This window comes from Antechinus flavipes, chromosome 2, assembly GCF_016432865.1.
Source record: "Antechinus flavipes isolate AdamAnt ecotype Samford, QLD, Australia chromosome 2, AdamAnt_v2, whole genome shotgun sequence".
Lineage (NCBI taxonomy): Eukaryota > Metazoa > Chordata > Mammalia > Dasyuromorphia > Dasyuridae > Antechinus > Antechinus flavipes.
The window spans coordinates 32,006,876-32,028,492 of record NC_067399.1 but is presented as its reverse complement, the minus strand read 5'-3'; the positions used below and the strand labels follow the sequence as shown (position 1 = coordinate 32,028,492).

General features: G+C 42.6%; 1 protein-coding gene across 1 annotated transcript in view; it reads right to left on the bottom strand.

Moving 5' to 3' along the window:
- The window catches only part of KCMF1 (potassium channel modulatory factor 1), a 100,497-nt gene that overhangs the window by 17,256 nt on the left and 61,624 nt on the right, over nucleotides 1–21,617 (bottom strand). Inside the window, exons 2-3 of the mRNA XM_051974347.1 lie at nucleotides 20,608–20,775; nucleotides 8,994–9,133 (exon numbers count right to left, since the gene is read on the bottom strand). Coding sequence (XP_051830307.1) covers nucleotides 8,994–9,133; nucleotides 20,608–20,775 — 308 coding nt within the window. The remainder of the gene's footprint in view (nucleotides 1–8,993; nucleotides 9,134–20,607; nucleotides 20,776–21,617) is intronic.

Here is a 21,617-nt window from a genome sequence, read left to right as displayed (position 1 = left end):
GCAGCTCCTAAGCACGAACGGTGTTGGAGCGCGTGTCCATCCATGTATTAAAAAGTGAACAGAGGACAAAGTATGTCCATACATGTTTACCTTTCTTAAAAAAGAAAACCAAAAACAGAAAACAAAATCCAGCATACCAAAAGCCCCAGTACAATATTCTATGGGGTCGCGATCCTTTCTATTTACCTAATTCTGCACTAGTGCCTAGCACTAAAGGCAAACACATGCAGCTTGCTATAGTGGGGATTGGGTGGCGGGGGAATAGAAAGAAATGACTCTGAAGCAGGAAGCCCTGGACTTCCATCCCACCTCTGGTGCTTCCCCCTTGGCTGACCCTGGTCAGGTCATTCAGAGGGTCTATAAAAACGAAGAGACTGGATCAGAAGGTCTCTGAGCTTCCTCCTGACTCTATGCCAATTCATCCAGTCATCACCATTTACTAACATGCTACTCTGGGTGAGATAATTGTGTTGGGCTTTGGAAGTTACTTTACTTCAAATTTGAAGGACGTGATACATGTACATTCCACTGTTGTTCAATTGTGTCTGACTCTCCATGACCCTATTTGGGGTTTTCTTGGCAAAGACCCTGGAGAGGTTCATTTTGCAGGTGAGGGAACTGAGGCGCGCAGAGTGAAGTGACTTGCTTTACTAGACACACTTGCTGCGCCTGAGGCCAGATTTGAAAAAAGAAACCTTTGAGATCATCGGACATATGGGGCCACTGTAAAATGACTTTACATAATAAATCTATCTTTGAAGACTACATGGTATCTCACTGCTGTGAGATATGAACAATAAATTCATTTGCCATCATGCACCTCTTCCATCGGCAGAGATTAACACAACTATCCCTTTACTTTACTCCCTCTACCTCAGGCCACATTTGAACTCAAGCCTTCATGATTCCAGACCCAGGCCACTAGCCACTCTCCATCTAACTGCCCCCCAATATATACAGACCAATATGTATAATTAGACAATTACTACCATGAAAAGTATAGAGTGTAATAAATACAAGAGACACAAAGTGGTACCTGGGGTCAGAGGGATCAAAGATCACCTCTGAGGGAAGCTCATGTACAAGAGGGAGGTCTGAGGGGTGGGCAGGACCCCAAAGGCTGCCGACGGCATTCCAAACAGAGAAGTGTGAGCAATGTGGAGAAAGGACGTGAACTACCCAGGCGGTCGTGGGCTAAGACCAAGGAAGATGCCCTGAAAGAGGAACCCTGATACGCTCAGGCTGGGAAGGTTTACTTCCACTCTGAAACTGAATCCTTTCCTTGGTCTAAATCACTTTGTTTTCATTAAAAGCATGAATATAGATCAGAATAGGAAACTGTGTAGGAATCCCGAGACCAAATTTCATGCCTCCCGTCTCTTTTTAGAAGAGTGGGCGAATGATGGCCCTTTCCTAGCGGTCACCACTGCGGTTCCGCTGGTTCCTTTGGCAGAAGCAGAAGGCAGATAAATAAACCGTGGCCGGACTCTGTGCCGCCGTCAGTGTCCCGTGCCCGGGACCCCACTCTGCTTGCCGGCACTTCTTGGGCGCTCCTGACAAAGGCCTAACTGTACTCCTTCGCACTTCCTCCTGCCAGGTCGTAGCTTCTACCGAGAACTCCCCCAACACGCACATGCCCCAAAGCCAGCAAAGCAGCTTCTCTCCAGGTAGGATTCTGAGAGCCCCCGAGAGCCCCAGGGGCCAGCGCGGATGAGGATCTGTCGGAGCTTCACTGCTCTTTGGCATCGTTCGAGCTGGGGCCGTGGGTCCAAGAAGTGAATCCGGGGGATCTGCCAGCCTGGTGTTAACAGGTCCCCCGAGGGGCTCCTTGTCCCCCCTCACCCCCATGAGGCAGGCGTTTCAGATTTAGGGCTCACAGAGGGGAGGTCAGCTGCCCAATGCACTCCAGCCAGGGAGAGGGAGGGCCAGGAAATGAAGGCAGCAGCTCCCGTTAGGGGCTCACTGACCAAGTCAGGAGCCGATGGAGAAGGAATGGCAGCGATTTTAGTGCCTGGGCTGAAGGAGCATTTCTATAACACCAGCAACGACGGGACAGGAGAGGTAGGGCAGGCTTCTGAGGGCTAAACCCAGCCGGGTTCTGATGTAAGATGGCAAAAAGAACTTAAAATGATGGCGGTATAGCAGGCTGCTGGTCCTTGCGGTGGAGCAGCCAGAGCTTCTGGGAAAGCATGGCTTGCTGCCAGAGATAAGCACTATATCAGGAGCTTGTCTAGTGAATGTCAAAGAAAAAGAACAATTATGAGATCATGACAAAACACAAACATATTTCAAAGATGAAAACAGCTCAACTTCTAATGACAGTACTTTTTTTTTTCATTATTTTACTCATCCTTAGATTCTCTGCCAAAAATACCCCAAGACAATAAAAGAAAAATGATGTAATCTGTTGTATAAGGACTGTTATAGTGCCTAAATTTAAGGAGATGAAAGCACTAAATTCAGTCTCAAAATGGTTATGGCAGCGACAGGAAGACGGTCAGTGGTCACCACGAGCACACTTCGCGACGGCAGCCACTATCGAGCTGGGTGGCTGGGAAGAGGATTTACTGGTTACTCCCACATTCAGGGGAAAGGAAGGCGCTCTCTCTGTTGTAAGCATGCTTCCCGGCCGATCCGATTGGACACAACCAACTCCTGGCAACAATGGCCTGTCTAATAATTTCCAAGCTGAGGGCTAATGCTAAGAATCTGATTCTCCCACAAGGCAAAGGAGTGAGCTGTAAGTTTTTCCTTCTGTAAAATGATGTGAATTTAAAACACAAGGGTTTGATTCTCAGTCACCTCCCCATATAAGGTTGTCCCATAGTTTATTCATACGGCTCTACCTTAACTAAAGTGACCTTCCCCTGGAATGCTCCGATTTTCTCCAGTTCAATACAAACCCTTGCGGTTAGTCTAATTTCCCTGGCCCCTCAAGGTGCCCCCCACCCCTCCTGCATGCCTTTAGTCATCGCCCTCCTGACTCCTCCCAGTCGTGTTCCAGGGCCGGCCCCGGCCCCACCTCGCTGATATCTCAGTTGCCAAGAATTCACTTCGCCGAGAGGCCTTGCCCTGCTCGCAGGCTGCACCATCCATTTTCATCCTGTCTCCACCGCACTCTAAACTCCTTAGGAGGATAAAACCTGTGACAATTTATTTTTACTCTCCCTGGCTCTCTGCCATACAGAAGAGGTGCTTGGGAAACACCTGCTGATTTGAACTCCGAGTATGGTCCATCTGTTTCGGTCATATAAGCACAGTATTTTGTTTTATTGCTAATACTTCTATATAAAGCTCTTCTAGAGCTAGAAAGACCCTCAGAGGCCACCATGTCTAACTCCCCCATTTTACAGATGAGGAAACTGAGGCCTCAAAAAATTAAAAGAGACTTGCCATGGATCACGGATGCATCTCATCATGAGAGCCCTGGACTAAATTCTTAGGATCCTTAAATAAGAAGCATACATGGCCCTTGTTCCTGTCTGAAACACTTCGAAACTGAGAGTCACTGCAAGGAACTCATCTCATTAAATGACTGTAGAACATAAGCCAATCTACCTTTCGAAGACTAAACTGTGTCTCAATGCTGTTGTGAGCCATAAAACATAAATTCATTTGCCATTACGTACTTCCTCAATCAATAAATATTAATAGTGCAACTATCCTTTTACAAAACCAATGATCTAATATAATTCTCATTTTACAAATGGGGAAACTAATGATCAGAGACCTGAAACCACTTGCCCAACATCTTTTGAGTTAGTAACAAACTGGGGCCAGAATCCAAGTTTCCTGATCCTGAGACTCCTAGTCTAAGTCAATCAATCAATCAACTAGCCTTTATTAGGCATGTACTAGGTGCCAGAGTCACAAAATAAGATTGCAGAATTGAGAGCCATGAAGACTACAAAATTCAAACGCTGTTGTTCTAAATAGCCCCACAAAGCTGATTGTACCTTTTATCAGTAAATGGGTTATGGGTTTCACAGCTGGGCAGCTAGGGGCCACCTAACACGTTCCCCTCCCTGCTGCCTTGTCCACCATGCCGTCTATACTTTGGGTCACCAGACCAGAGACTTGTGCTTCAATGTACTGCTCATCTGTATAATTTACTGACTTCAGCTTTACCTGGGCCAAGCTGGGTGTTTGTCAGCCCCCTTACTCTGGATTAACCACAAACTACTCCTATTTTTCATTTAATTAGTGATATCTTTATGCCTCTTATTACCAATAGTATGAGTTACCTGATCTATTTTCCTCTTCAGTTCCATCTCTCAAGTGTAGGACTTCTCTCCCAGAGATGATACGAGAACCAAATGCGATGTTTGCAAAGCCCTTAGCACGGGGCTTGGCACATTGGAAGCACCATTTAAATGTTACTACTGTTTCCATCAGTTCAACAAGGCTTTTGGAATCCTCATTTCTTTCTATAAGTGGCCTTCGAGTATCTTTTAAAGTTTTGTTCATATAGCAAGGTGGGGTGTGCTTTCCTAAATTTTCTACATTGTTAAAAGAAACCCCCAAATAATCAGCTCTGACTTTGACCTGTTTTACTCACAACTGAAACATGGGTGTGTCTGGTGTTCTGGGAATTCACATTTCAAACAACAAAAAAACGAAGCCACTGTGAAATACTGACTCATAGCTAGATGGGAAGGAAGTTGGTTAGCTTCCTAAATCTGCCTACTGCTTTCCACTCTATGCTCCTTCTCTCAGACTGAAGATAAGCACTGAACTAAATGGTTATAACCTTATTCTTATTATCATTCTTTTAATTGTGATGGTTTGGGGGAAGTAATTAAGCCTTCATTAACTGCACAAAGGAGTGAAAGTTAAAAGGATCAGAAACAGTTCTGACAAACCATCTCCCCTATTTTATCATAGCAAAATGAGGCATTGGAATATGGGTCTCAGAGCTCCCTCTGGAGACTGAGGGCCGGGAGTGTGTGACTCCTAGCCGCAGAGCTGGGTCAAGGCCCCTCTGCTCTTTTAGTGTCAGTTTCCTCAACTGTAAAGGCGACTATAACACTGAGAGTATGTAATCACCACCCCACAGGGCTGTTCTAAGTAACAAATGAGATAAAATACATGCAGATTCTACCTGCAGCAATTTTCCAGAGTTCACAAATGAGTAAGAAATTCAGACGAGACCCAAGTTGCAAATTTACTACTTATGTTTTACCATTTCTTGTTGTCTGCTGGTTTCTTAACCTGCCTTCCCTATAAAAACCAAAATCAAAACCATGATACTTTTGAAAGTATTCAAATAAAAATCTGGCTATCAGAATTCTTTTCAGAAGACAGCTTCCTTTACCTCAGAGTAAAAATCAGTGAAGTTTTTCTCCGTAGAAGATCTCAAGCCCCAGACTTTCTCTTCTCCAACAGCTTCTTTCTGGCTGGGGCCGTTTGCTGCCTGTGACCTCCTGCTGCACTTGATCTCAGTCCTTCCAAATACTTCTTTTGTGAGGACGGGGCTTAGAAAATGCTTCCATGAGGTTTTCTTTGGCCTGGCAAACCAGAACCATCTCCTCACCCCCCAAAAAAAACCAAGGTGAAAGGAAGGCAGCGTCTAGACCAGAATTTGTTGCTACTTTTTAGAGCCACATCTTTTCAGAGCTGCTGTTCTCAGTCGTGATCATCATCATTTTGGAGAAAACAAGTCTAGCACATTAAAAGCAGCGGCAGTGGTAATTATTCAGGGATATTATCCGACAACCACTTATTAAGCTCCTTCAGAACTCTGGGTGAGGAGCTGGGGAAGTAGAGACCAATAAACACCTTTTGGAGAGTGCTTTAAAGTTTCCTACGTACTTCTCTATTTGAGCTCCCAGCAATCTGGTGAGGCGGGTTCCACAGGTAGAGTGGGGAAGGTGCTGGGCCGGAAGCTAAAACACACGTGGGATTGACTCCCATCACTGATGCAGACGGCCCTGCTCATCTGGGAAATGGAGAGAGCAACCCCGCACGAGGCTGGTGGGACACCGACACAAGGTGTCTGCAGGTGCTAGAGAAATGTCAGGTACTGTGACCGTGCTACTTTGGAGAAAAAGAAAAGGAAAAGGCCGCCCAGAGAGTTAATGCGACTTTTCTCATAGCTAATAAAGGACAAGCAAGAAGGGAAGAAAAGTTTTCCTGTGTCTCATCAGCTTAGCACTGTGTCTGCAGGGCCACCGAAATTCAGAAGAAATGCCTGGGGACTGGCTCCGAGGCCATGGGCCGCGTGTAAAATAAACGAGATGGTACCTGAGAATAAGCTCCTCTTGCTTACGGTCTAGCACAGAGAATGCAGCAAATGCAAATCAGCAACAGCATAAATCAAACAGGCAAAAATCATGTACCAGAACAACTGGATATTAGCTGCAGAGCTGAACAGAATATAACGGGGTCGCCATTTGCGGTCATGCTTGTCTATGCTTGTACCTTCAGGCTTTCACACAGGGCTGGCCCACCCCACGTGGTTACTTAATAAATGCTTGGTGAGTTAAAGAACTGCTGCATACTAAAGGTAAAGTGGGTTCTGAAAAACATGCCTAAAATGCTAGCTCAAATGATGCTGTCATACCTAGTAAAATGAATGAAATTAAGGTTAATTGTAGTAACCCACCCAAATTTGCCTTAATCATCAAAAGGAACAGACTTTGGGGGGGAGGGGAGACAGAGAAGGGACGTGCTTCCATTTCAATGAATATATCTAGTGCTACTTTTTTTCTAGCTGCATATAGCTGAATAGCCGGGGGGAAAAGGGGCTCACCATTGGCATGATATCGCCCAACTTCTATTTGCTGTTATTTTACCACAGTGTGTTGTTAGTTCAGAAGTACAAAAATCTTATCAATTTGCTTTCCTCCCCAAGATATACATTGTTGGTAAAAATCAAGGCAACATTTTCCGCTGCTCATTCAGCCTAAATTCTTACTTTTCCTGAGTGATGATAGAGAGTGAAATGCAACGGAAACAAAGTGCCTATCAAGGAACTTCAAAATTACACAGAACTGGATTATGAACACAAAGACATGTACAAGCTGTAATCCACAGAAGCCATCACTGCTTCTCAGTTTCTAACAGAAGGAAATGCTTCAGACAGAAAAACTTTTAAAACCTCAAATTTAATGATTCTATACTAAAAAGGAAGGAAGTCCCAAGTTGAAAATCCATTCCTTTTTTTCTCCTTTTATTTAACTGGTAGAAGCAGGACACAAATAAATCTAGTATTGTATTTATTTACTACATGAAAATGAAAATGAATCCATCACAACTCTCAACCTCCTTAGATTATCCCCCAACAAATCAGTTTGCCTGTCAATTATGGGTCACATCAAGCGTGTCGGTAAGTTATTGATCTCTCTCTTTCTGGAAAGAGACAAGGCAACCTATCTCAACATGCCAGTCATGCCACAGGCACTGAATTGTCGACTACATGGCGGCAAGCATGGCAGGAAGAGAAAAGGGAGAAATCCAAACCCAGACCGAATATCAGGCCCTGGGGGAGCAGAAACCCACAAGGGCAGCTGAGGCAGGGTTTCTTCAGTGCAACAGGATGGAGACCCTCCCATGGCATAGAAGCGTCAGACAAACTGTTCTTTACACAAACAGCAAGGGATTCGCGACCAAACCAAAGGAGAACGGAGGCGCCCACACAGCCTCATCAGCTCTTTTATCACTGGAGGCAAAAAGTGGTTTCTTCCAAGGTCACTTTCAGCCTCAGGTGTCATGGAAGGGAGTGAAAGAAGCCAAAAAAAGCCCTTTTCCTCTCTTCCTGCTCTTCTCGTTGTACATTCTGGATTCCAACACTCACCGTGGAGCTCCCCATAAAGAAGGCCCTTTAGCAATGCTTTTACAGACAAGGAAAGTGGCAGGTAAAGGTTAAACAGTGTGTAAGGGTCACATAGCCAGCAGCGAATGTGGCCAGATTTGAACTCAGGCCCAGTGCTCTATCCCGGGTCAGAGTCAGGAAGGAGAATGGGAAGACCCGCGGCAGCCACCTGAGAAACAGAGCACCAGAAAGTGCGACCCAGTGTCAGCCAGGCCAAGGAAGTGGCAAGGAGGAGTCAAGGGAAACTGGACTTAGTCTTGAGCTGGGAACCTGAGGGAAATGATGGACATCGATGAACCAAGGAGAGCAAGAAAGGAGTGTGAGGGGCTACACATCCATTTAAATCTCAAACCATCAGAAGAAATAGAAACTTCCTGCTGCCTGTGCAAGTGTCGAGGCAGCAAGCAACCACTCCACAGGAACGACGCCGAGGACTTTGTGGGAGAGCGAAGAAGGGGAACGAGGTGTGTTTTTCTAGATCCTATCTCTGCCTCTCAACGCTTGCTCAGACACGTGTACAGACAAGCTAGCCCACCCAGGCCCTCCCCCTGGAGACTGTCCCAAAGAGATGAGGGAGACCCAGAAATATATGCTGGAAAATAGACAGCAAAGACAAATGGGTTAGAACACAGCAAAAGGAGAAAGAAATGAGCAGGGAGATCTTGTTCACAATGACACCAAAAGACAAAGAGTTAATAATAACAAGACTGGCACAAGCCTTTTCAGGTACCACTGTTCTCAAATTGCTTTAATTATCTTTAGAAGCAAGTGGTCCAGGCCTTCAAATAACAAAACTGGGTCAAGAAAATGTAGTGACTGTGGAACAGCACAGCATATTATTTTTCACTTTTTATTGGTCATCATTTTGAAAGAGATTGAAATTTTGGGAGGTAAAATACTCAGTGTCTTTTTACTTTTAGGCTGTTTCAATATGCAATGTCTAAACTTTTCTTGCTTTTTAGAATAAATCAGAAACTTGTAACATTTAACATGAATAGGCAATAGAAAACCATGTTGCCTTCAGATATATTTACAAGAAATGAAATTTACTGTGTGATGAATGAGAACAGAATTTTCGACATAAAAATCTGAGAGAAATTCTCTCACACTAATAAAGATGGCTTCCAATACAGGTGGTATACACACAAATATTATTTCAACACAAATTGCTTCTACTTACCACTTCTGTTGATGTTTCTGCATGTTCAGAAGTAACATGTTCTTGAAGAGATGTCTCCGTATAACCCATTTTTCCACAATAGGGACAAGTAAAAGACTGCGGCTGCTCTACTGAGAAAGCTTCTCCACCATAGTATAAATCTGAAGGAAAAAAAAAGGTCAAATTGTCATTGAAAAACAGTAATTAAATATTAATTTTAAAACAAAAGAACTGATGCAATGAGAGAAAAACAGCTGTTTCTACCAACCATAGCTCATTATTGTTAAGCTTCTTAGTTCCTTCCTCAATATTCCCACTCCTAACATTGTCTGCATCTGGTTGTCTTGTCTACTAAACACTCTTTTCCATCTCAACAAAGTCTGAAACAGATCCTAAAACCCCACATCACATATGTCTCCATCACTTGGGAAGCAATGTTTCTGTTTTCCCTCTAGCCTCAGTGTCCTCATCTGTAAAATGAGAGGGTTGGCCCTAGACCACTTCCAAGATCAATCCAGATCAATGATCTTGGGTAGCAAAGGAAAATCTTAGGCACAAGCCTATAAGATATAATTTATTAATTGAATAATCTTTTCTTTGGCAATCTGGTGGAGCCTATGGATCCCTTTTCAATAATGTTTTTAAATGTATAAAATTAGAAAAGAAACCAATTATAATAAAATACATTTATCAACAAACAAGTCTAAAGATCCCATATGAAGAATATCAGGCTCAGAGAAAAATTCAGAAAGCGACTAAAATCAAAGCTGTCTATGAAAATCTCTCCCCCATCAGCCATTCTGTAGTTATAATTTATATGCAGGTAAATTCATTAGGAAGAAAGGAAGGGAACAAACATTTTTATATAGCCCCTATTACCTGTGCTAAGCTCTTTACAATTATTATGTCATTTGATCACCATAACAATCCTATAAAGTAAATTATCATCCCCATTGCATGATTGAGGAAACTGAGGCAAACAGGGTAACTGACTTGCCTGGAGTCTGAGTCCAGATTTGAACTTAGGAATTCTAAATCTGAACTCAGGTTTTCCTAACTTCTAACTGCCTCAACAGTCCCTTAAAATGCAGATATTTTCTAAAGCACCATTTTCCTAAAACATTCAATGCCTCTTTAACTATTCCCTCTAAAGATTCTTCTTTTAATTATATCAAAGAGATACTTCTAGAAATGAATTAATCAAAGAATTCTTCTTTTTCCTTGTCAGATTATTACTGAAATCACTTGAGGGATGAATCAGGCCCCTCTTCAGAAACTGATGAAGCTTTTCACAACATTCTAAGGCATGCTACCTTTTTGGCCTGGATACTAAAGACTGATAAGAGTTCCTCATTCAAGTAGGAATCAAAGACTTCAGACCAGAGTATTATCCTAATTTTATTTTGTAAAAAAGCAGCTTTGAAATAGGAGAGGAACTCATAGTTTTTTTGTGCATAGGGAAACATTCCATTGACTCCAGATAATGAACAACCTACGCTCAATACTGAACAAATACCTCCTACATTGAAAACCTCAAACATAAGACAGCAATATTTATTTTCATCTTTCCACTAAGATGTGTTCTATGGTTTTCTTAGCTTTGTTACTAAATAGCTGAAAAGACCAGAACTGGCTCCTTCCCTATTTTGTCCTGGTTCCTGTGTATAGGAAATGCTGCTTAGACCAATCCTCACACAATTATCTCAGAGAGGATAAGAAAGAAAACAAAGAACTCAATGTAAAGCATGAACTGGGTCTCATCATTTCATAAAAATGCTTTGAACATATTTATAGCATCCTTAAATTAAAATAGCATCAGATGTGATTAAACATAAATAGCACAAAATGAGATTTTTCAAGGTAAAGAACTATCCACTAATATTGTAAGAATGTAGGAAGAAACAATTGCTTTTGTGGATAAGTATACTTCATTTTTAGTTGGCTGAAATGGCAATCACATCCATTTACATTAGTAAAATTTACACAGTGGGAACAATGATTAAATTTCTAACAATAATTTGTAATTTAAATAGATATTAAAGTTTTTCTAATTCAAAATTATTTCATCAATTAATAAGTGGTTACTTTGTCCAATACTTGGACATAAGAGAAGAATAAGCTGGGTTCATAACAAGACTTTATAAATCCAGATGGTAAAAGGAAGGAGGGCTGACTGAAAGAAGCCCAACCTGACACGCATTTTACCAAGCGCCTCTCAAGCCTGGGTGGTGGTATTCAGTTGTTCGACTCTTGGTGACCCCGGGACTACAGTGCGCCGCCTCCTCTGTCCGCCATTCATTAACTTGTCCATGGGGTTTTCTTGGCAAAGATGCAGAGCGTGTTGCCAGCTCCTTCCCTGGTGGGTCAGGGGAGACAGAGTTCTGTGGCCTGTCCAAAGTCTCACGGCTAGTAGCGTCTGAGGCAAAGGGCCATTCCGAGGAATGAAGGGCTGACGGGATCTCCCAGGATGAAGCTCGCGTGATTAGCATCCCGGCCCTCCGGGGGCTGCAGCCTGGGTCCGCCAATAAACATCAAGCACCCGTGGCCCGCCAGGTACTGTGCTAAAGGCCGGGGACTCTCAGACAGGCAAAATCTAGTCCCGGCTTTCAGTGAGCATAATGAGCATAACGAGATACAGGACATGTTCTAGATGACCCTTGGAGAAGAAGCACTGACATAAAAGGAACCAGAGAGGCTTCCTGGAGGAGGTGGGATTGGGCCAGAACCTAGAGGAAGATGCTGCCCTCGCGGGAGGGCCTGGGAGCCTTCGGCTGGCCACGGCAGTCTGACCCAGCAGAGACTCTGAAGGCGGCCACCTGGTCTGAGCTCTGCAAGTTCCCACCTAGGTTTGGGCCTGCCTAACGTTGGAAGTCTCAGCAGACTGCTGTGAGATGGGCCATTATCAGGCGACCGAGGAGCTCTGCTGGCTCCACGTGACACAACCACAGGCTCTCCTTCCGTCTCAGAATCGTGGGCTGGTGGCTCAGACTGTGCTGGCTCCCGGAGTCAGCGCCACAGAGCTGCCATCCTGGAGGCCGTGGCTAGGCCCAGGTCCCCTCCTCGGGCCGTCCTCCGTCTGTGACTGGGGAGTGAGTGCCAGAACGGCCAGGTGGCACCTATGTCTGCAGCTTCCACAAGGTCGGCCTCTCCGCTGGTGGGTCTGGGAGCTGTTCTCGGGTCACTTTCATTTTCTGTGAGCTGGGATAAGCCACAGGCCTGTCCTTGGCTGGAGCCTGTCCCCAAACCGCTGTCCTATGCTGACCTATGCTGACCTTGGCTAGAAATGTCAATGTCGTTTGTTTTTTCTCTTGGATTTTTTTTTGCTCAGGACTTTAACTCGTGGTTTTTCTTGGAGAGGAGCTCAGATAATTCCTCTGATACTCCCATCTTGGTTCTACCTCCCTGCTTGACTCTTTACTATCACTTACTTGTGATATAACTGAGCATCTTCCACATGAGAATGTGCGCTGGCTTATTCTCACCAGGGTTTCCAAGTTACTTGTGCTGCACAAGTCCAACTCTTGAAACCAATATTCTCCCACTACAAACAGCCCAACCTCCTCCTGCTCCCCACCTCACTCACACTCATCCCTCCTCCTGTTATTTCTATCATCACAATACTTCTCATGTACATCCCCTTCTCTCCACTCACAAAGCCTCAAGGCAGACAGAAGGCCCTCATTCCCTCTTGTCTAGGCTATTGCAATAGCCTCTAAACTAGACTTCCAACTTCCGGGCTCCCAAACTCCAATCCAATCCATCTTCCACTCAGCTGCCAAGGTGGTTTACTTAAAGAATGTCTGACTTAGCTCTTCTCAGCAATCTAAGATAATCCTAATAAACTTGGGATGGAAAATGCCATCTGCATCCAGAGAGAGAACTATGGAGACTGAACATGGATTGAAACCTATGTTTTCACCCTTTTGTTTTGTTTGCAAAATTTTTTCCCTTGTGATTTTTTTCCCCTTTTGGTCTGATTTCTTTTACAACATGACAAATATGAAAATATGTTTAAAAGTACTATACATGTATAACCTATATCAGATTATTTGCTGTCTCAGGGAGGGAAGAATTAAGGGAGAGAAGGGAAAAAATTTTTTGGAACACAAAGTCTTATAAAAATGGATGCTGAAAACTATCTTTTCATGTATTTAGAAAAATAAAATACTATTGAGAAAAAAAAAAGAATATTCTCTCTTCAACCTTTACTTCCAAGTTTTTTGCGGCTCCAAGAGCCTTTAAGACTCAGTTCATATAAAAACTATGAGAATAACTTATATGACAACAACATTGCATAAACAAACAACTTTTAAAGACTTAAGAACTTTAATCAATGCAATAAGAAATCATGATTCTAAAGGATTCATGATGAAACACATTATCCACTTTCTGAGAGAGGAGCAGACTTAAGGCACAGAATTTGGATCTTGACTATTTTTGTTTGTTACAAGGATTTTCCCCTACTATAAGAGGAAAAGATAATAAATGCTTATTAATTTAAAAAAAAACATAGCTCAAATCCTGATTTCTGTAGATCTTTCCCATTTCCTCGCGTTAGTCCCATTTGCTCTTTCTTTGTCTGGCAGTGATCTGCATGTTGCCATCCTCCCAATCACACAGGCAGGCCACCTTCAATTCCTCACTAACATGGACCTCACGTATCCTTTCTGGCCCTAAGTATTATTCTTCCTATCTTCATATCTCTTCTAAGCCATATAGCTTTCTGCTCATTGCCTCAAGCCTCTGCTACTCCAATCTATATTTCCCTCAGCTGCCAAATTAATTTCCTAAAGTGAAGTTTTGACCACCTAACTCCTGTCTTTTCTATCAACTCTGGCAGATCTCTGTACTTCTAGGACTCAATATCCAATTCCTTGTTTGGCATAAGTTTTTTGAGACCAGGGACTGTTTTTTCTTTGTTTTTATCTTATGTTGAATTCTTGGCGCTTAGCAAGGTGCCTATTAAAAGCTTGCTGATCAAAAAAATCGCCACTATAAATGAGCTAAATAGTGATGAAAAGATATGCTCAAAAAGTGGCAGGGAAGGTATCAAAATTCATGTTGTTAATAGAGCCAGAATGAATAAAGACAGAGAGTATAATGTGGAACTCACAAGATACTGAAAAACTAGAGGAAGTCTTCCAGCGCCCTGGCAGATCTGCTCTAAGAGCACACAGACAAAAATTCTGTCGGATCCTGGGCTGCGGTGTCGATGGATCTCAGATACAGACACAGGAAGGTGTGCGGCGGAGATCACCCATCTACTACTGCAACACTGAAATAACAAGCTTGTTCCTTACCTGCCGGCAGTGTCTTAAAGCAGAAACACCTCAAAGCCATGGATCCATTATGGCTAAACATTTAAAACCAAGTCAACAAAGCCTGGCTGAATAGTTCTTTTCTAACAAAGTCCATCATGCCCAGACACTAGTATTCAAGCCTCTCCTTAGAATTAAAGGTAGGCAATCCAGAGGACCTAAAGCCTATTTTATCCATTTAAATGCACTGGCTGAGTTATTGCATATTAGTTAACCTCCTGAACCTCAAAAATGTCTCCTGTGCCACATCTAGAGGGTCGAGTTATTCCCACATGACTATATATCCTACAAGTAACTCTATCCCAGTACAAACTAGGGCAATTTTGCCTTAAAAAGGGATTAAGGCTAGAACCACTGATAAAGCTTCCTACTAGGCTAAGTATAAAAGCTAGCCCATGAGGAGTAACCACATACATAGCCCTATCACTGTAAATGCATACAGAATTGTTGTGGGATAATCCTTCCAGGCCGAAACCTGAAGAAAAATGAAATACAAGTTTGTGACAATTTCTGGAGGGCTGTGCTGTCTCTTACCTTTACTCTTGCTCCTAAATGTATGGGGGGGAGGGAGGTAGGGAGAGGAGTGGAGAGAGGGATGATGGTTTTTAGAAGAATAACTATAATGTTTTAAAAATCTCTGTGTTTTGATTCTTAGGTCTATAATTCACTTATGGACCATTTCTAAGAACTCTACAGTAGGGACAGATTTTAGACATTGAGATGGTCCCTCCACATAAAGAGTACAGTATAGATAGGGGTTTCTGCTGGAATTTTTGCCGGACTTGATGTCTCCCAACAAAAATGGACACTTCAGTTCTCACCACTCTCACTTACTCATCCGCCCACTTGATAGCTCCTGCCAACATTTTCAGACATGAAGTAACAGGCCATATGCAGCCAAGATTTCACCTTATAGAGATCTGCTTTAAGATGTGATTTCTCCCAAGGTTGCCTGAACCTCTCATAAATGGAAGAGCAAATTAGAATTTAGATTTCTTCCTGAAGAGGGTACTGGTATTTTCACAAGAAAAGTAATTTTCCTGTGGGTTTTTTTTTTTTTTTTTTTGGTTTGTTTGTTTTTACAAAGTAGGAACTAAAAAATACTGGATACTTTAAAGTTTTGGAGTTTATAACTCCATTGGTAATAAAAATTAAAAGCATTTAAAATTAATTAGTAATGTTGACATTATAACCTAAATAGGCTACATTTTTAAACTGTTAAATGAACACATTGGGAGCAAATCAAGTTATATACAGTGTATTTCTGTGTTCTTAAACTAACAATGTTACTATATGTGTTCTGGGTTTCTTAAAAGTATTATCTATATTTTAATCTTATCTTCTTTCCTCACTGTTAAGTATAATTTTTCCTCCAAATATTTTTTATGACTTAAAATTTCTAGAAAGGATCTGTCTCTAATAACACCTCATCCATTCCAATTGTAACCTAGGCCATTTTTTGTCTGTGGAGAACTTTCTGTACTAGCCCCAAAATAAAACATTCAGAAAGCCCCAAGCAATTTTGCTTCTTTCTAGTAGGCTGGAGGAAGAGTCAATGGATAGTCTGAATTATAGAGTCAGAAAGGCCCAGGTATATGTCTCATATCAAACAGGTCCTGGCTGTAGGACCCTCTGGATACTAATAGCAATCTTCTAAAATTAAGTTGCTGAATAAACTGTTGATCTATATTGGCTGAAGGGGTTTCTTTCTTTAGAGTCCAAAGCCTTTGTCTCAAAAAGGAATAAGATTCTTGTGCAAGAAATGGTATTTAGTCAGATATTTAATTTAATGAAAGATTTAGAAACTTGAGGTTGTGGGATACTGGACTCTAATCATCCCTTCCCATCCTGAGAGTTGCCCCTTCCCTTCTGCCTTTCCAGGTAGACTAGACCTTCTATGTTAGAAAAAAACAAAACATTTGTTCTTATGGACAAAAAGAGGTGGGGAAAGATCCATGTATAAAGGGACAGCATCAGGAGAGGATTTAAGAAAGTAGAGTGTTATTTTTTGGGGAAAAATGCTAAGGATGTTGTCACAGGACTGGAATTCAAATACTGACTCTGCTACATTTAGGCAATTCACCTTCACCTTCACCTTCTTCTTCCCCCCCTCCCTCCTCCCCATCTCTGAGAATCAATTCCTCAATTGTAAACAGAAAAGGCTGTACTTGGTGGCCTCTAGGAACCTTTTCAACTCCCTCATTTTACATTTGAAGAAACCAAAATAGTAAGTAACGGAGGCCAGGTCCTTTGTAAACCTCTTCTTCATCCTCCCTGAGACCTCCAATATCTGGTGTTTATTCAAACTCTCTCTCCCCCTTCTTCCCTCCCTCCTTATAAATAGACACCCCCTTGTACACTATAGAAGACTGTATGGGAAACTTTTAAAACATGTAAATGTTTGGTATGTAACTTTCAGAGCTGTCTTGCTCTTCTGTTCCAGCATTCCTTGTGTTCTCTTCTTCATTTTAAAGAATGCTTCAATGTCCCTCTTAGTGTTTCTCTTTTTTTTTTTTGGGGGGGGGGGGGGAGACATCCTTTTCCTAGTACCCTCTTCCTCCCACTTCTTTTGCCTGAAAACTTAAAAGAGAAACAGTACATAAAATCCCTGAAACAAATGGCTAGCTTGAAACGATCCCCATGTCGGCCCTGTCCAGGACGCTCTCCAACTCGAGTCTGTGGCCGCTCAGTCAGGACACCACGCGTTACCCGTCCTCTGGAACGCCAACTGCTCCTTGCACTGGTCACAGTTCTGGAGTCTTTTTAGTTGTTTTTGTACAGGGCTGCTGTTAGGGCCTAGACTGTTCTAGGCCTTTCATTTGGGATGGTTTGTATAAGTCTCTATAGTTTTTAAAAAATACTTTGGTATTTCTCAAAAAAAAATTCCATCCCATTCATATACCCTACTTTGTCCAGCTAATCCTCATGAGTTCTAGTTCTCTGCTATAACCAAAAGAGCTCTGAATGAATGAAAAAGCATTTATTCAGCCCTCCTGGTGGGCAACGCAGAACCATTGCCCTTGAGGGGGTTCATTCTAATGAGGAAGCCCCATCTGAAAGGCTTCCCCACCGCCCAAGACAGATCAAAGGGGTCCCTGGCCCCACGGGCACAGTGTCAGAATGGGCCTATTTCATCTATGACACAGTCACGGGCACTTTTTGTGAAGAGCTGTGTGCCAGACCCAGGCAAGATGGGAGGACCTGGCTCCCTGCGGCTCCGGCACCCTCAGAGCTCCCCAAGAGGAGGGGGCCAGGCTGGAGTGGCCGAGCAATCCTCTTTTATTAACCACAGGCCCTTCAGACCTCATGTCCTCTCCTCCGGCCCTTGCTCTCCCAACAGAAGGCCTTGGGCCTTGACCCTTTGTGAGAGGAGGCCCGGGCGTGCCCTCGTACCTGGCTCTCTATCGTGGAGCCCCCCCGGGCACTGCCATCCGCTCTTCCTGTATCCTGGGCTCGGGATGAAGAGGCAGACAGCTCCCTCTCCACTTCCCTGGGTCCCAGAAGACCACGGTTATCCTCACTTCCACCTCTCTTGTCATTTGTCATTACCTGTGCCCTACACTTGGTCGGGGGTTGCCGCCCGCCATTCTCTCCCTCCATTCCTTCCTTCTCTGCGCCTTGATCGGTGACCTCATCACTCATCCCGAGCGCCCTTCCCACAGGTACCAGGGCCTGATGGCTAAGGGGAGCCCCGGCCTTCTGGGCAGAACTCAGTGGCCCCCCGCAGGGCTCTGCTCCAGCCCGTCTGACCGGTCTCTGGGGGCCTCTTCTGCGTCCACCTGCCTGGGCCCCCGGCTGGCAGCAGGGCCCCAGCTCTGGCTCTTTGCCTGGGTTGAGCTGCCTTTGCACATTGGACACGTTGGGCTCAGTCTCTGCAGCCCGGCACTGCCAAATGCCATTGGACGTGCGCGCCCCCAGCGGAGCTCACCCACTTTTCCCTCACGCCCTCTCTCCCCCCATCAGTGGCTCAAGCACTTGGGCCCACAGGTCATCCCTGACTCCTCACTCTCGGACTTCCCACCTAATATGCCCCAAGTCATGTCAGAGCTCTGGGGACACCCCTTGGGTGCAGCCGTGGGCCCTGGACCCTTGCCTTGGGCAAATTACATCTCATAAAGAGGCACAAAAGATCTTGTGCAGTAGAGGGAAAGAAAGGAGGGGGATGAGCACAGTCTGAACCTTAATCTCATTAGGTCTCACTCAAAAAGGAAATAACATACAGACTTAGTTTGGCATATAAAAGTTGCCTCGCTCCACAGGGAAGTAAGAGGGGAAAGGGGAAAGAAAAGGGGGAGGATAGTAGAAAGGCAGGCAAAAAGTAGAAGAAAGGGATAAGAAAGGGGGCGCTAATAAAGCAAGGGCTGATTGAGGGAGGTGGAGATCAGAAGTAAAATTGGTGAGGAGAGAAAGGGGGAAAGAAGGGAGAAAAGTATAAAAGTATAAAAAGGGAGAAAAAGGATGGTGGGAAATGCAGAATTTATAATATTAATTATGAATGTGAGATGAACTCTCCCGTAAAATGGAAGTGGATAGCAGAATAGGTTAAAAACCAGAATCCTACAATATGTTGTTTACAAGAACCACATTTGAAGCACAAAGATACATACAGAATAAAGGTAAAAGGCTAGAGCAGATCTTATGATTTAGCTGAAGTTCAAAAAAAAAAAAAAGCAGGGATAGCAATCCTGATCTCAGACCAAGCAAAAGAAAAAATAGGTCTAATTAAAAGAGGTAAAGAAGGAAACTACATCTTGGTAAAGGGCACCATATATAATAAAGTAATATCAATACTAAACATATCTGCACTGAGTAGTATAGCATCCATATTCTTAGAAAAGTTAAGTGAGTTGAGCGAAGAAATACACAGTAAAACTATAGGAGAGCTCAACCTCCCTCTCTCAGAACTAGATTAATCTAATCACACAATAAACAAGAAAGAAATTAAAGAAATGAATAGAATTTTAGAAAAGCTAGGTATGATAGACCTTTAGAAAAAACTGAGTGGGGAAGAAAGAAACATACCCTTTTCTCAATGGCACTTAGTACAAAACTGACAATGTATAAGGCCATAAAAACCTCACAATCAAATGCAGAATGTCAGAAATATTAAATGCATCCTTTTCAGATCATGATGTAATAAAAATTATGTGTAATAAAGGACCATGGAAAAATCATCTAAAAATTCATTGGAAACTAAATAATCTAACCCTAAATAATGAGTGGGTCAAATAACCCATCATAGAAGCAGTCAGTAATTTCATCCAAGAGAATGACAATAATGAGACAACATACCAAAACTTACAGGATGCAGCCAAAGTAGATGTTAGGGGAAATGTTATCTCTCTAGATGTTACATGAATAAAATAGAGAAAGAGGAGATCATTGAATTGAGCATGCAACTAAAAAGCTAGAAAAGAAGATTATCTGACACGGTAGCCTGTAAGTTCCATAAGGGCAAGGATGTTTTGCTTTTGTACTTGTATCCCCATCTCCCAGAAGAATGTTTGGCTCAGAATAAGCACTTTATACCTGTTGAATAGCGGATTAAGGATATTACAATAACTTATTTCAGAAAAGTAGTGGCTGTGGGAATAGAAAAAAAGGTAGGAGCTGTGAAGAATGGGGAAGGATGTCCAACAGAATCTGGCACTGAATCACTGAATAGTAGAGTAAAGAACCCAACTAGAACTAGACTTTTGAGCCTAAATAACTGGCAGGATGGTGCTGTTATTGACATGGAGGAATTGAGTCAGAGAAGATGAATTCAATATGAAACAAGTTAAATTTGAGGTTCTGCCAAAATATTCAGTGAAATGTCTACAAGACAGTTTGAGATACAAGTCTGTAATTATCCATACCATTTGGTTTTTATATATTGCCAAAAAAAAGAAAGCATGACTGAAGGAAACTAAATCCTAAATAAAACACTGTTCAGAGTTCAGTCAGTCCTTCAATCAACAAGGCTTTAAGTCCCTGCCATATGTGAGGCATTGCTGTGATGGAGAAGACAAAACGGCAAAAATGGTCCCTGCTCTTGAAGAGACCCCATGGGTACAAGACACAGAGGGGGTAAACAGAGGGAAGGCACTGGCAGAGGGGCCAGGAAGGGGCAGGGACCTTCAGGAAACTGAGTCTCGAAGGAAACCAGGGAAATCTAGACAGCCACAAAGAGGAAATAGAGCCCTGGGGGAGAAGCAGTGAAATGGCAGAAAGCCAGGAGATGTATTAATGCCTATTTTCTAACAAAGTCATGCATCTGCACCCAAAATCCTTAACTGGGAATTTTTGCAGAAATGGTATTATTATTCATCACTTACCGAAATCTACCCTTGTTAGTATACACTGCATTGGATGGTCAGTTGTATGCCTTGTTGTTGTCGCACCACTTTCATAACAAGATGCACAAAGATCGTAATCGTAGCAAATTAAACACTTGTATCTTCGACCTCGAAAATTTCCTTTTAAACATGCATCACAGCTGACACCTGTGAAAGAGAAAATAGAGAAGGTATAGAGAAAAGGAGCTCTTGTTTTTCTCTCCAAAAAAATAAAAATAAAAATTATACACACACACACACACACGTATGTATGTATCAGGAAACATTTAAGTCATGCCCTTGCCTTTTTATTTACCTTTCTAAAATGCTCAAGTAGTAGAGATCTCCAAGAATAGAATATGTCCTGCAGTCTAGAAACTTGGAATTTTTTTCAGGCTCTATTGCTAACATTTCTATTCCTCACCAGCTCAATGGGAATGCTGTCAACCTCCCTCTTTCTGCCTTGAGGCACTTTAAAAAATCAAAGTAGCAGCTCAGTGTGTGCCACACAAATGTAAGATTGAGAAAATACTACAATCTGATCAATATTTTCTATTTTTATGCCAAAGCTTAGTCACCAGTCTGAATTGGAAAATAAAGCATTGACTAACAAACACCATTCCAACAGAGCAACTTGATTTTCTCCTTGTACAGTATGTGTAATGGAATTATTTTAGCACATTTTCTAGCATGGAATTTTATACCACTAAGAAATGTGTATGGCCAAGCAATCAGTTAATCAATAAACATTAAGTGGCTACTAGGCACTATGCTAAGCATTTAGGATTACAAAAAGAAGTAAAAGATAATTCCTGCCCTCAAGGAGCTAACAACTTAATGGGGAGGCTACAAGCAAATAAATATATACAAAACAGGCTATAATCAGGATAAACAGGAAATGATTAATAAAAGGAAGACTCTAGAATTAAGAGGGATTGTGTAACGCTTCCAGAAAAAAAAAAAAAAAGGATTTTAATTTGGTCTAATTTAACTTCTCTAGTACTTATCTT